This window comes from Delphinus delphis, chromosome 10 (assembly GCF_949987515.2).
Source record: "Delphinus delphis chromosome 10, mDelDel1.2, whole genome shotgun sequence".
Classification (NCBI taxonomy): domain Eukaryota; kingdom Metazoa; phylum Chordata; class Mammalia; order Artiodactyla; family Delphinidae; genus Delphinus; species Delphinus delphis.
This window is the reverse complement of record NC_082692.2, coordinates 65009912-65024987: the sequence shown is the minus strand read 5'-3', so window position 1 is coordinate 65024987 and position 15076 is coordinate 65009912. Positions and strand designations below refer to the sequence as shown.

At 41.6% G+C, this 15076-nt stretch overlaps 1 protein-coding gene across 3 annotated transcripts in view; it reads right to left on the bottom strand.

Moving 5' to 3' along the window:
* The window catches only part of ARIH2 (ariadne RBR E3 ubiquitin protein ligase 2), a 46059-nt gene extending 32377 nt beyond the window's left edge, over window positions 1-13682 (bottom strand). Inside the window, exons 1-3 of one of the 3 annotated variants that reach the window (XM_060022444.1) lie at window positions 12698-13682; window positions 9365-9423; window positions 7638-7980 (exon numbers count right to left, since the gene is read on the bottom strand). In XM_060022444.1, coding sequence (XP_059878427.1) covers window positions 7638-7886 — 249 coding nt within the window. In that variant the 5' untranslated portion in view covers window positions 7887-7980; window positions 9365-9423; window positions 12698-13682. Of the gene's footprint in view, window positions 1-7637; window positions 7981-9364; window positions 9424-12697 lie in introns of those variants that run through there. The other 2 variants (XM_060022442.1, XM_060022445.1) reach the window with 2 other exon arrangements.
* Between the last annotated feature and the right edge of the window lie 1394 nt (window positions 13683-15076).

Sequence of the window (15076 nt, the reverse complement as noted above, 5' to 3'; positions counted from 1 at the left end):
CTGAAACCTGCGCGCCTAGAGCCTGTGCTCTGCAACGAGAAGCCATTGCAATGAGAAGCCTGCACACCACAATGAAGAGTAGCCCCTGCTCGCCGCAACTAGAGAAAGCCCACGTTCAACAACAAAGACTCAATGACGAAGACCCAATGCAGCCAAAAATAAAAAATAAACAACTTAAAAAAGAAAGAACGATGTACCACAAAGTGCTATAGAGGCAAGAGTGTATGACTGTGGAGATCAGAGAGGGCTTCATGGGAGAAGGGAGTCAAGGGTAAATCCTCAGTTTCCAGCTTGGTAGATGGTGGTATCACCAATTAAGATAGAGAATCCAGAAAGCCACGTTTGATGGCACTGGAATATTTCTTGTAAAACGTGGCAAGGCTATATACAGACTGGAAAATGATGGTGAGAGCACTGAAGAAACCAGTAAAAGTCTAAAACAACGGAAAAAGGAAATAAGTGGGTAGAGCATGTACTGGCCAGGAAAGAAACTGCTAGTCACAGAGAGCAACATTTTCAGATAGAGACCACTCTTTGTTCATGATTATAAGAACAGCTCTGTTCTCCTGTTAAAATCTCCAAACAAACCTCTCACTCTTCCTGCCTGTACTTTCCTCTATTTATGATTGGTAACTTGTGGTTACCACAGTAAAACCATTTCATGTTTATAAAGGCTCGTGATAGTTTAAAGAAAAGAGAACACAACGTAAGCTTCAAATTCCGACAATTCATGACAGTTTAATTAATCAAGCCACAGGCAGACACATTTCAGGACGAGCAAGATGAGAAGCTTCCTGCTATCTCAGTCTGTACCTTTCTCAAATCTTTCCTACAACTCTTCACTCTTTCGAGCAGAGAACTCTAATCCTTTAAATTTTTCCTAGAGCAGTAGGGGAGTGATATTGGGACAGAGCAAAAGTTAAAGTAAGGAGGTGCTTGGAATTCCCTGGCGGTCCAGTGGTTAAGGATCCACACTTCCACTGCAGGGGGCACGGGTTCGATCCCTGGTTGGGGAACTAAGATTCCCGCATGCCATGTGGCATGGGAAAAAAAAAAAAATGGTAAGGAGGTGCCTTAGTAACAAGGATCCCAAAATCAACTAAGCTCAGCACTTCATTAAGGAGTGCTGTCAATGCAGGCACAAGACCAACCGCTGCAGTTCATCAGAAATGTAGCAACAAAAGACAGGCTACATTCCCCTATAATCTTTTCCTAGTCCCAATTCAAAATTCAATTTGTGTTATTTTTACTTTTATTATCAGTAGGCCCCAGGAGAAGGACACTAGAGGCTTTGGATGAAGGCAAAAGAGTCCAAGGTACATGATCCAACTACCACACACACACTCAGAAGCATCGGTCAGTAATATGTCACCCAGAACCTTCCACAATGTGGCTCCTACCCTATGACTCAAAATGCATAATCCTGAGAATGTTTTAAGGACCCACAGCAAACATGTGAAAGCAATATTCTCCTTATTCAACTCTTGCCCTGCTTCTACCATGACCATGTTTGAACACTCATGTGCCAGGCACTTTATATGCATCATCTCACTTAATGCTGTGAAGAAGGTATTAATTATCATTATTTTATAGATGAGGAAATTGAAGCTTAGAGATGTTGAGAAACTTGCCCATGGTCATGTTATATTAAATGGCAGAAAAGGAACTGGAACCTAGTTATCTGACCACTAGCCCAGGCTCAACAACACAAAGGCCACATCCATGAAAATACTCACAGCAATATAACCAGTCCCCATAACTGTAACACATAAGTACTCACCTAAATGCCCAATGGGGAAAGCTTGAGAAAATTATGGTTCAAGAACAAGATGGTATGTTATCCCTAAAATAACTAATGAGGATGAAGTATAAACAAGAGGAAATGTTTGAAATTTACACAAAAAAATAGAATATATAAATACATGTACATAACGATTACTAGAATGTACTGTTGCCCAGATCAAGGATTCTTGTCTATTTTGTTCACAGCTATTTTCCCAGTGCCTGTAACATAGTAGGTGCTCAATAAATATTGGTTGAATGAATCAATGAATTGCAGCAGAGTAACATTATCTATGAATAGGGACAAGACCTAAGGATAATAAGCAAGGAAGAAAACTTTTATTTTACATTAATGGAATTATGAATGATATTCTTCAACTGTATTAACATCTCAACAATAATCATTTAAATATAAGTAAGTTCAGGTTTAGGACAACTGTGGAATTAGAATCACCCCTTGATTACAAATGGTTTACACGGTTCCTAAGGTAGTGTGAAAGTACAAGAAAAGACCAGAATGAAAGCTGGCCTTGAATCTGATGAAGAGCTTCTTTTTGGAAGGCAGTGAGCATGTTGTGTGTGATGCCAGGTACACAGTGAGGACACAAAGTCAATGATAACAATAACCTTTCTAAGCTGGCAAGACAGGGACAACTCTAGCACTAGCTGCACTTAGGCAATTCTCAATGTCACTCTGGACATTTCTCATCTCCCTTTAAAAAATAAATTTATATACCAGTAAAACACAAATCAGACTTCCAGACTAAAGCATGGTGAAGTATGGTCAACACATCCACTAACAACCAACTATTTGAAACACAGGAATTTAATCTAGATTCTGAGATACAGGCATGCAAAGAAACCTGACATCAGATCATAAAAATAGAAATCAGATGGCTGTTCAGCACACAAACATTCAGTGTTACTAGGCCCAGTTTAAAGATACTTTTCCATGAGTAGTAACAAGAAAACAACCATTACTTGGTTAATTAATGAATGTATAAATAAAAGTAAAATGTTTTTAAAATTCAGCTATACCAGAATACAAGAAAGTTGATTTAATAAAGTTAGTCTTTTCCAGATATTATACAAAAACTCAGTGCCACTTGAGAGAAAGGATAAATATAAGGTATTTGTTGTTAAGAATATTAACTGCTTATGTTACAAATGACAAATGCATAGAAACCGGGTTGTTTTGAACAAGGGACTATAAAGACTTCTGCACTTAAAGTCAGAAGTCCTGAAAACTCATGATTCATCCATGAAAGGGAAAAATGATCCACAGAAAAAGAACTCTTGAGAGATTTTCCAGCCATATTTTGCTGAATAGCAAGCACTAGATCTTAAAACAAATTCAAGCAAGAGGGTGGCAGAATAGAGTGTTCTAGGGAACATTTTCCCAGCTCTACTACAGTTAATACAGCAATTCGTAAAGCAAGAACTGTAGTAAAAACACTCATTAATAACCAGTTTATTTCTCTAACCCTATTTGAGGAAAACCAGGCTTGAGAAAATGAGCAGCACAGTTCAGCACTGAAGTTTAAAAAATCAAATTCTTCCCTCCAACAGTAAAGACACCTTAGGCTGCATTCATGATCCTCTACATTTTATTCTTTTTTACCTATACATCTTAGTCTCCCACTCCAGCCCAGAAGGTAACTTCCCCATCCCCATGCTTAATCGACCCGTGGACTTTGGTTACTTGCACTGCTGCTGCACCCTATCTTGAAGTTTATCCTATCAGCAGAAAGCTCAGATAGCTCACGGTAGCTCCATGGACTAGATCTAGCCCAAAATGTACTATTTCTTCTCCTTTCTGAAGCATGAGCAGGGCTCTGAGCAGCAACACTCTGCCTCTCCCGCCCACAGCCCTGACATGCTGCTGAGAGAAGGCGCACAAAACGTGGGAGACGCTTCCAGCCCATCACCAATGAAAGCCAGCCTGGGCTCTCTCTGGGGCTCAACCATGCCTAATCTCCTTCTTAGGCAGCCTGACAGCAAATGCCTCATGAAATTCAGGGAACAGTACCAACAGGATTCACTGAATGACAAAATTATTCTAAGTTAACTATAGCACATTTTGCAATAAAAATGCCTGTTATTACTAGAAAAGGCCTCCCCTCATCTATAGCAGCAATAATAATCTTTGTGTAAGTTTCATATAAAAATACAGCATGTAGGGTTTCCCTGGTGGCACAGTGGTTAAGAAACCACCTGCCAATGCAGGGGATATGGGTTTGAGCTCTGGTCCAGGAAGATCCCACATGCCGTGGAGCAACTAAGCCCATGCGCCACAACTACTGAGCCTGCAAGCCACAACTACTGAGCCCACACGCCACAACTACTGAAGCCCACACACCTAGAGCCCGTCCTCTGCAACAATAGAAGCCACCACAATGAGAATCCCGCGCACCGCACCGAAGAGTAGCCCCCACTCACCGCAACTACAGAAAGCCTGTGCGCAGCAACGAAGACTCAACACAGCCAAAAATAAATAAAATTTTTAAAAAACTTTTTTTAAAAGGTAACTTTGTTTTCTTTAAAGACTGAAATATCACTAAAATATTCGTCAGAGATCTTCCCCCTCTTACAACACAATCCACCTCACTTGGCAATCATTTCATCTTTCACGACTATTCCATTTGTATAGGATGTTAGCTCATTCCCTAAACAATGCTTCTGTTTTGCCATTATTTGAACATCAGCAGTCCCCACCGCCACCACCCCATAACAGATAAGCATTTTCTCTGTTGTCTATCCTCAGTCCGGGATCTGATTTTCTGGGCACTTTCCTTTCTCAATTAATGATCTTACTCAAGGACTGGTCCCAGAATACATACAGGAAGACTCTCTGACACCAAGGGCCCTCACTAAACCAAAAGCCCAGTGTCCCAGGCAACTGGCAATTTTCTACTTAAGAGACTTCAAATCCCAAAAGGTAACAGAAGGCTTAATTTTGTTAGGCTACGGCTAACCGACAGGCAACTGCCAGAACACAAAAAAATGAGTAACACAGATCAGTGGAAAATTGATGCCACTCCTCAAACTTAGCTTTTGTTCATGGACAGCTGCTCATAAGGCTCTAATTTTAAACCACGTACATATCACATTTCCTACTAGCTGAATAACACCTAAATCATATGAAAGAATTAAATATCTCAATAAGTCACAGAGTTGTGCAAACAGCACCATGACCAATGAGGGAAATCAGTACTGACCTGGGTGATGACTACTGAGCTCCATTCTCAGAGACACATGCAACAGGGGAGTGAGAGTAGCCAAAGCACCTGTGAACACCATTCTGTAAACTCAGCACTTAAATTATTTCCTCGTCTCAAAAAAATTTTAAACACAAAAATAAAACCAATGCTAGTTTTTAGCCAGCCTGAGAGAGGAAGATTATGTGTGATTCCTTCTCCCCTACTCTTAACCAAGCCATTTCTGCCTGTTGTCTTTGGTCAAATTCCTGAACCACTTAAAACACCACTGAGCCCCTTTATGTGCAGCCAAGCCACCAAACGAGCCAGGACGTTTGCCGCCCAGCCCCAGAAAGGAAATGGTGTTAACATGCTCCTCAGTGAGGGAGGGAAAAAAATCCATCTTCTACTTCTACCATCATCTAAAATTTCATGGATTATTTTCCTCTTTGCTTCATTTTCTCTTTAACCCTTTCCTGGGGTTTCAACTTTCTTCCATCTCTCTTTGTTCATTCATCTCTGTTCCAAGTTCTTTTTGTTCTACTCTTCATGATCTTGAGGGACAGAATAATGCCCTTTTACGACAGTAGAGAATATATAGCAGGGACTAGGAAATCTAGCTCACACCAATAGCATCAGCTACATCATCAAAAATTGACAAAATCCACAAGTATCTCAAAATTATTCAATACCTATTATGGATGAAACACTATGATAGCGATGATGGGAGAGAGAAGGTAAAATGTAGTTTCTGCCCTCCAGGAAGTAACAATCTAGTTGGAGAGAACATGCAAAAACATGTGAAAAGGTAAAACAACATGAAGCAGTCAGAAGACTACACTATACGATGTAATAAACATGGGCTGTAACATTTGGACACTGGGACCAAAAGAAACAACCACTGTGTTCTAAAGGGTCTTGAGGAGGCTCACTCAGGGAAATCACAAGGTAGACTCTGAAGGAGCCCTGAGGGTACTAAAAGGTGAGGAGATGAAGGAAAGGCTTTCCAGGGGGCCGACAATATGACAGCCTAATAAAAAGGAAGGACGTAAAATGGTAAATTTTATGGATTTTACTACAATTTAAAAAAAAAAAAAAGGAGGAAAGGGCCTGTGCCCCTCAGCTGTGCCCCACTCTAGCAGGTCAGGAAGTCAGCGCAAGGGGCTGGACAAACTGAGAATTCCTATGCATAGATGGGAACATCCTGATGAACTTAGTCAATTGATACCGTCCAGAACCACACACCTGACAATTTTTTTTTGTAATTTTGAATACCAAGACTATGTATAATATGGTTAAAGTAAAAGAAACTAGTTGACCAGATAGGGAGAGGTGTGAATAACGAGGAAGGAAAGGATCTGATGCCTCTTTTCTACCAGGGAAATGCCCTTGGAAAGCAGAGGTCCCAGCAGCTTTGTTATCGTTATGGTGGAGAAATCCCAAACCCAGAGGTTCCAATGGGTCTCCATTCTTCAAAGTTTTATGCTGAGCACAAGAGAGGAAATGTGCACACTTCTAGGAGTGAGTCACACAAAAAGCTTTAGCTTTCAGCTAGTTGCTAATAAAGCCCTGAGTGTCCAAATCCAAGGTATTAGTTAGCCTTTGCCGATCACCTGGAAAAAAAAATTGCCTGAACTAGTAGATAAAGCAACTTTTATAGTAATGACCCATGGCACACCTTAGTTATTTCCATTTAAATACCAACATGAAAATTATTTAGTTGAATTCATTCCAATGTGCTCTTGATCTTCAATTTTAGCAAACAACAAAATCCATGTAACAGTTCCTGAAAGGAAGGTCAGGGAAAACAGTAAAGTAGGAGAAATTTCCCCACTTTCACATAATGGCCAATGTTAGAGGAGAAAGAAACATGCTGGGAAATTGTCTAAATGACTATAATAATATTCACATTCACAGTACATGGTGTTCTATGTGGCTATGCTATGTACCAGTGTAATATTACATAGTACAAAAGGTACATAGTGAGGACAGTAACTGGCCTGAGGTGCAAGATATTGAAAAGTATGCTAGTTTAAGTGTTAAAAATAAGGTGCTTGCTAGAATAACCAATTTTGTTAATTACTTAAAATTTCAATTTAACACTCCCCAAAATCAATGAAATACAAGCTATGAGAACTTGCTTTATTCTTAGTTATTGCTAAAATCTCTTTCAACATCAGACATTAGTCATCAGTATACGAAACAAATGAGCTCATTAGCCCAGAAGCACTGATTATTCACAGCAAACCAGGATATCTAGGTACCTCTCTTAAGACATTTATCAGTCACCCACACACTGGTGTGTTGAAGATGGTGATTCTGATGCTTATCCTATCTTACCTCATAAAGTTTCATAAGACTTTCTGAAACAAGTGTTAATCTATGCAGTTCTGCTTTCTATGTACTTCTGGTCTATTTTTCCTGAATCCACCCCACCCTTCCTTTCTAATTCCTAGTAGTCTGGGAAGCTGAGGACCTTCGATATGCACATAATAGCAAACAAAGTAAATGCATCAAATGTGTCCAGATGATGCAACATACAGTTATATTTGGTTTCAAGCTACAGGCCATTTGATCAGTCTGAAGGAGACATTAGCAACAGCTCATATTTAGATTTAATTGCAGGAATTACACTTGGGAATTGACAACGCTGCTCACCTTTAAGACAGAGGCTAAGCTGGTCATGTGCTCATTGAGAGCACCCTCGGACTCCTTGTAGGTCAAGCAGGTGAACTGGTACTCCTCAGGATCAAAGGCATCGGCCCCCTGCTGCTCCACATCGCTGGCTACGCCCACATAATAGTCCTCTATGTCCCCAGGGTCCTCGTCCTCTTCCTCTTCCTCACAATTCGGGTCATAGTCCTCTTCATTGCTGTCAGACCCCTGGCTATTCATGTCCACAGACATCTTAACATCCAGATGAGTTGCAGATCAGGAAAGCAGTTTTTTCCCCTCCCCACAAACTTTACCACTTTCTCAAATGCATTAGTGTTTTTGTCTTCTAAAGGAAGAAAAGAAAAAAATAAGTGTTACTTACTTTCACTATGAGAAGCTGTAACAGAAACCATTCAAGAATCAAAATGGCATAGCCCTGGTCCTATCCCCACTGTGGCCTATTCCAACTCTCCCCTCATACAAGAAACCTCACCACCATCTCTATGCCCAGGCCTTTCAAAGGGAAACCCTTTCCTGGAGGGGCAGAAGCAGTTAACAATGGTAACTTCACATGAAGGGTCTGGCATGAAAGAGTAAGGCTATCTGCTCTATGTCAAGGAGTTAAAGTCCCATAGATTTGTCCTTCCTGCCACAGTCCTTAAGAGAGGAGTACATTCCCACAGCTGGCTGCCCACAGAAGAAGCATCCTAAAAGCTAAACAACCAAAGTTTAAAATCTCTTAGCTAATTATGCTCCACTGAGTGGTGACACAGTACATAAATAGGGACACAGTTCTTTCCCTAATATCTAGGGAAAGAATACCATTGTTTTACAGACATCACTCTCAGATAAATGGAAAAAAAGGTGCATAGTAAAGAAAAAATAAAAACCACATAGCTCTTCAACATCCTCCTCTAGTCTGCAAAGTTAACTGATTTTTCCATTTTAAAGGGTTCTACTAATCTTTTAAAAGAGGTACTTAAGAAGCAAAGAAACTGACCCAATAGTGAAGGAAAACTATAGATATTCTGCCTTAGCAGGATAAGGCTAGAATCTACTTAGGGTAAAGAAACAAGAGATCAAATGTAACCAGCTACTGAAAAATCCTCACAGATCAAAATGTTACTCAATTACATATAAATGAAAAGAGAATACTAGTTGAGAAAGCAAAACAGTCACAAGTCTTAACTTCTTCTCAGAGAGGACTTTGGCAAATACCCATTAACTTCTTGGCACAAGAACTATTTCAAGTGATCATTTCCAAGGAACAGTATCAAATAGTGATTTAAATCTAAAAATAATAGGACCTTAAAATGCAAGAGCATTTGGATTGAATAGTATGTAAATAATTTACATAACCAAATCTGGATCAAATACTAAAGTAAATTTAAAACCTATTTGAAGTACATAATCTCTCCAAAAAAAAAAAAAAAATTAAAACAAAGATTAAAAATCAATGTGTGCTGAATATGTAACCAGTCTAAGGGATTATAGAGCCACATTTTAATGATATTATAAAAATATCAGTGAATCTACCTCTGATGTGTTACCTATAAATGCTCAAATTAAAAAATAAGTCACATTAATGAGAGGGCAGTAATGTAATACTTACAGTTTGACTTTTAACAAAATTGTTTTGTATGCTAGAACCACCTCATCACAACTGAACTTAACTATGGTATTTTTCCTTTAGGAGAAAAAAATTAATCTTTAAATTAAATTAAAAATACCTGTAATTCCTGAAGCTCTTTCAGGAAGATGTCATCCAAATAGTCTATATAATTTCCATCTAAAATGAAAAGAGATAGTTCTATTTATATATTTTAAAATTGGTACCCTGAGTTTGCAAATTTATTTTTTAAAAAGTAAAAACATTTAAAAGGACAAGCAGCAAGGGACCAGAAATTGTTTTCTTATAAGTCCTACAGAAATCTATATGTCATAATTATATACTGACAAGAGTTACATGGCCTTCTAAAAAAAGAAAGTATTGAAAGTAAACAGTGGGACTTCCCTGGTGGCACAGTGGTTAAGAATCCACCTGCCAATGAAGGGGACACAGGTTCAATCCCTGGTCCAGGAAGATCCCACACGCCATGGAACAACTAAGCCCGAGCACCATAACTACTGAGTCTGCACCCTAGAGCCCACATGCCACAGCTACTGAGCCCGCGTGCCACAACTGCTGAGGCTCACGTGCCTAGAGCCCGTGCTCTGCAACAAGAGAAGCCACTGCAATGAGAAGCCCGTGCACCGCAACGAAGAGTAGCCCCTGCTCACGGCAACTAGAGAAAAGCTTGCGTACAGCAATGAAGACCCAACACAGCCATAAATAAATAAATAAATAAACAGACTTAAATAAATAAACAGCTAACAATAATTTAACCTGGGGTACTGGTGAGAGAAATGGATACCCAGTTCCCTCCCTCAGTTTGAAAGCCCACCACACCTCACTTTTTTTTTAAAATTTTTATTGGAGTACAGTTGATTTACAATGTTGGGCACCACCTCACTCTTATTGTTAAGATTTCCTAAGTTAACTACCACAATTTCAATTTTAAATGTTACATAGAGGTTGACAAACCAAATCATAATTGACTTAAACTGGACTTTTGCCATGAAGTCATCTCCACTAACACTTACAGAATACTGCCAATATTTCAGATTTCACTTTATTCATGAAAAAAATATTTTCAAATAAAAAAGTCCCCAAAAGAAAAGAAAACAAAAAACAAAACAAAACAAAAACAGAGAGAGATAGAAAACAGAGGGAATTCCCTGGTGGTCCAGTGGTTTGGGCTCAAAAAAAGACAAAAAAAATGTCTCCAGTAGAATGCCCACTAGGCAATATTAACACCCATTTTCCACCTCTCTTCTGACATGCTCAAGGGCTACCTGACTTTCTCAGAACTGCAGATCCCACTATCCAAGACTAAATAAGTACTATTTGCTTACTTAATTAGAAATTTTATGTCCATTTCTTTATCCTTTTGAATTTCTTGGAAAACCAGAGCTTATAACTTTCAAAGAAATACTTCAAACACAAACAGGCAAATTTAAACTAAATGAAAATCAAAGTCCAAACAATGATTATGGAGGATGATTTCCAAAATAGGTGACGAATAATTGATTTTTTTATTGTTTTCTTTTATCTGCATTTTTATGTACGATACTGCTTATTAGGCAAATCTGCATAAAGAGCATTATAAAAATTGCTCCCATCTACAAAATATCACTACCAATAATAGCTTTCATTTAATGAGAGCCAATTTCAGGTCAGACTCATTCTCATTAAATGTTTATAATCCTACAAAGTGGCTATCATCCCCTTCTTACAAATGAGGAAACTAGAGTTCAAAAAGATTAAGCAACTTGCCCAGGACCACACTGCTGCCAACCAGTAGAGTCCAGCATAATACTTTCACCAGATCCAGGGCCTATGAGGACTCATAACGCCCCATCACCCTCCCAGAGAGCCTAATACTATCCACAAAGCTACCTCCAGAATCACAACAAAAAAAGCACCGTTTTGGGCTTCCCTGGTGGCGCAGTGGTTGAGAGTCCGCCTGCCGATGCAGGGGACACGGGTTCGTGCCCCAGTCCGGGAAGATCCCACATGCCACAGAGCGGCTGGGCCCTTGAGCCATGGCCGCTGAGCCTGCGCGTCCGGAGCTGTGCCCGCGTACCGCAAAAAAAAAAAAAAAAGCACCGTTTTCACTTTCTCTAGATTTTTTCTCCAGGATTTGGGCTTACAGGTTGCCCATGGCCTTCTCACCAACTAAATATTCAAGAAACAGGGGAAAACTTCAGGCTGCCTTCCAAAAAGGAGAATGTCATTTCGTACTTACTGGGTGTTCTAGGTCCAAATTTAAATAAAACCTTAATTTTTAATCTTTTCCAAGTTAAATACCCCTATTCTATTTGAAAGAGTGCTGACATTGTTTAAAGTGGCCAGTATGTTATTACTTTATTAACAGAACTGATGATAACGCTTTGATTTCCTTTGGATATTAAATATTATCCTCACATCCCAAACAGAAAAGGAGTAACCGCAATTACTCCTCCCCCTTCCCCCAGTCAAAGTCACGTGTTCAGAAGACCTGCCACCCACCCTGGGCTGAAGAATTCAAACGGAAGACTTCTCAATTTAAAGATGACAAGAACAAAACACAGACTTTTTGGTGGGTCTGACAACGTTTACTCCAGACGAAATATTTAGCACTGTAGGGTCAGTTACTAAGTCTACAAGTCCGAAGAAAATTACTTGATACAAAAATATGAACCCTGTCTAATACGGTAGCCACTAACCACATGTGGTTATTTAAATTTAACTTAACTTAAAAATTAAATTTAACATTTGCTTTTTCAGTTGAAAGAGCCGTAAGTCAAATGCTCAATGTCCACGTGTGGACAGTGGCTACCCTACTTAACAGCAAAGATACAGAATATGACCATTGTGGCAGAAAGTTCTATGGGACAGGGTAACAATCAGTACTGAGGTTAAGTCATCCCAGAACACGGTCGCCTCTGCCGCCGCTACCACAGCAGCGTCGGGCGAGGCGTCAACGCAGCTCCTGGGCCGCCTGTCCCGTCCGAGGCGCCGGCATATCCGCGAGGACACGGAGCCCACGCGCTGCGGGACCCTTCACCAACGGGCATTAACTAACCGCGCGGGCGGCACTGCTAGAGCTCCCAACGATGACTCGAGTGGGGAGCCCCGAAGGCAGCGCGTCTGCCGGCGCGCCCGGCCGGGAGGGCCCAGATACGCCGGCGCCAGTCGGTCAGAGGCGCTGGCCTCCGACCTCACTGCGAGCTGAGCAGGCGGCGAGAGTAGGAATAACGGAGAGACGCCAGGCGCCGGTTCGCCCTGGCCTCAGCCTTCAGCCGCCCCTCGGCGGGTGGAGGAGTGCGCTGAAACAGTGTAAGAGCTGCCAAGGGCGCCGGGACCTCGCGGGCAGCGACGAAGGCGGAGCCCTGGCCGAGCTAGGGAGGCGCGCGGAGAGCCCACCCCCTCCCCCGGCCCGCCGGGGTAAACAAGGCCTAGACTCGCACCGCGCACTTACCGGGAGCCGTGGCCCCGCGGCCGCTGAGCCCGGGCGGGCCAGACCGGGTCGGGCCGGGCCAGAAGAACCGGGTCCAGGCGCGGCGGCGGCGGAGGCGGCGGGCCAACCCCGGTGAAGGCCCGCGCTGCTTCCTCCGGCGAAGCCGTCTCAGCAGCTCCGGAAGTGCTCAGAGCAGTTCCGTCACTTCCGGCCCGGGGTCGACCCGCGGTCGCCGGGGTCGCGGCAGGCGCTGGGCAGTAACGCCTCTCTGCGGACACTTCTCTACAGCCCAGCGCTGCGACCCAGAGTGGGCCCAGAGCACAGCCGGTGCCGACGGCTGCGAGAGGCAGCAGAAGAGAGGATTCGGCTTATTGGAGAGTGGTCACGGCATCTCTTCCGGCTTTTGCTTACCAGCGCCGCCCGCCGGGATACTTTAAACCAGGGTTCTTCTGTCGGACTTCCCACTTCTCTGTTTGTAATCGGTGTCCGGCACCGAAAAGACATCCAGACGTTCGTGGAGTGGATAAAAGACTGTTGTTTCCCGGCCGCTATCTAGTCGAAGAAAAGCTAGGTCTTTGGGTCAGCGCGCAGGGCCGGGAATTTCTGCGTACGTTCTGAGGCCGTCGCCTGTTGGCCGCCGATTCACAGGACCACGCTAGGCTTCCGCTTCCCTCTCCGCGGCCTAGTTCGCTGCCTAATTCTTTGGCGTCCCATTCACCCAAGATTAAATCTTAACTGCCTTGTTGCACAGTTTCTTCAAACAGTATAGGAAGTGCCATTATGACTTTAAGTACCTTTTAGGGCTTTTGTCAAGTATTATGGATAGACAGAGCCGTGAAGTCCCACTCAAGTTGTTGCTGCACAACGTGGAAACGCCTGTGTGAAGCCAGTGATGTTAGGGAGCCTCCTCTCTGTGCAAGTCCGTAGATAACCCACACCATTTCCACCCATACATGAGTCATGTATACACTGATATTCAAGATATTCAAGATACTGATGTGTAATGGACTCTCCTTTTTTTAGTTCTTGCTTCTTGCACGTATTCGTGTATTTCTTATACATGATTTTCAGCTTCCTGTTTAATTCAGAGCCTGTACCCAAGTCAGGTGCATTAAATACTAGAAAGCCCCACATTAATTTGGAGTGAAAATTAATAGTAATGAGTAACATATTGTAGGGTTGTGAATTTTATGCATTAACAATGTAAAAGTCTATCTATAATCCAGTGTACTTATTTGTTATGACAAAACATATAATCCCTTTACATCATGACACTAGCGAAGGACCCAAAATATATTTTCTGCTAATGAAATCTCTTTAATTAGAAGCCTTCACTTTGGGTCACTGGTAATAAATCCTCTCCAGTGAATAAAAGGGAACAATCAGTTTTTCTGTATAATTATTGCATTTGCAAAATAGAGAATGAGGTCATTCACATATCAAGTACACAGGTATATGTACAATATATTGGAATCCAGTGTACAATCCTTATTTATTCTCCTGTCTTGCCTCTCTTAAAGCTGAGTTTCTTAAGGGCACAGATCCAACCTTGTTTTCAATATTACTCTATTAAATAGACGTTTATTGGGCTGATGCTAATACCATTATTTTTAACTAGTGACAATTTCTCCCCAGGAAATAAAGATTTAAAAATTAGGCCAAGGGCTTCGCTGGTGGCGCAGTGGTTGAGAGTCCGCCTGCCGATGCAGGGGACGCGGGTTCGTGCCCCGGTCCGGGAAGAACCCACATGCCGCGAAGCGGCTGGGCCCGTGAGCCACGGCCACTGAGCCTGCGCGTCCGCAGCCTGTGCTCGGCAACGGGAGAGACCACAACAGTGAGAGGCCCGCATACTGAAGAAAAACAAAAATTAGGCCAAAACATTTAAAGATACAGATAAAATTTTGTGCACATATATGTGCTTTAGAATGATGATTCTATAGGAAAAAGTTTGCAGCATCCCATATGTTCAAAAGTAAAGGTTTGTTATATTATGGTAAAATATACAATAAAGAAAACCATTAACAATTAGGCTGTACTGAGGCATCTATTAACAGGGAAAGGTATCTGTGATATGAATAGGATATGAAATGATGTGTGTAGTATTCTTTTTTCAAAATAAATTTGCGCATAAGATATATAAATATAAAATATAATGTTTCTCTTGGTTTCTGTGGCACAGGAATCTGGACAGGCTACAGTGGGAATGATTTGTTTTAGCCCCTTGATGTCTGGGGCCTCAGCTAGAAGACTAAAATTTCTTAGCCAATATCATACAATTTTTCTTTTGTATAAACCTTAGATTCAGAATGACGGGTTTTCACTTTTGAAAATTCACTGGAGAGCATTGAATTTCTAAGAATAACTTAAGGGTAGTACTGATATCCTCAATATTGAGTCTTT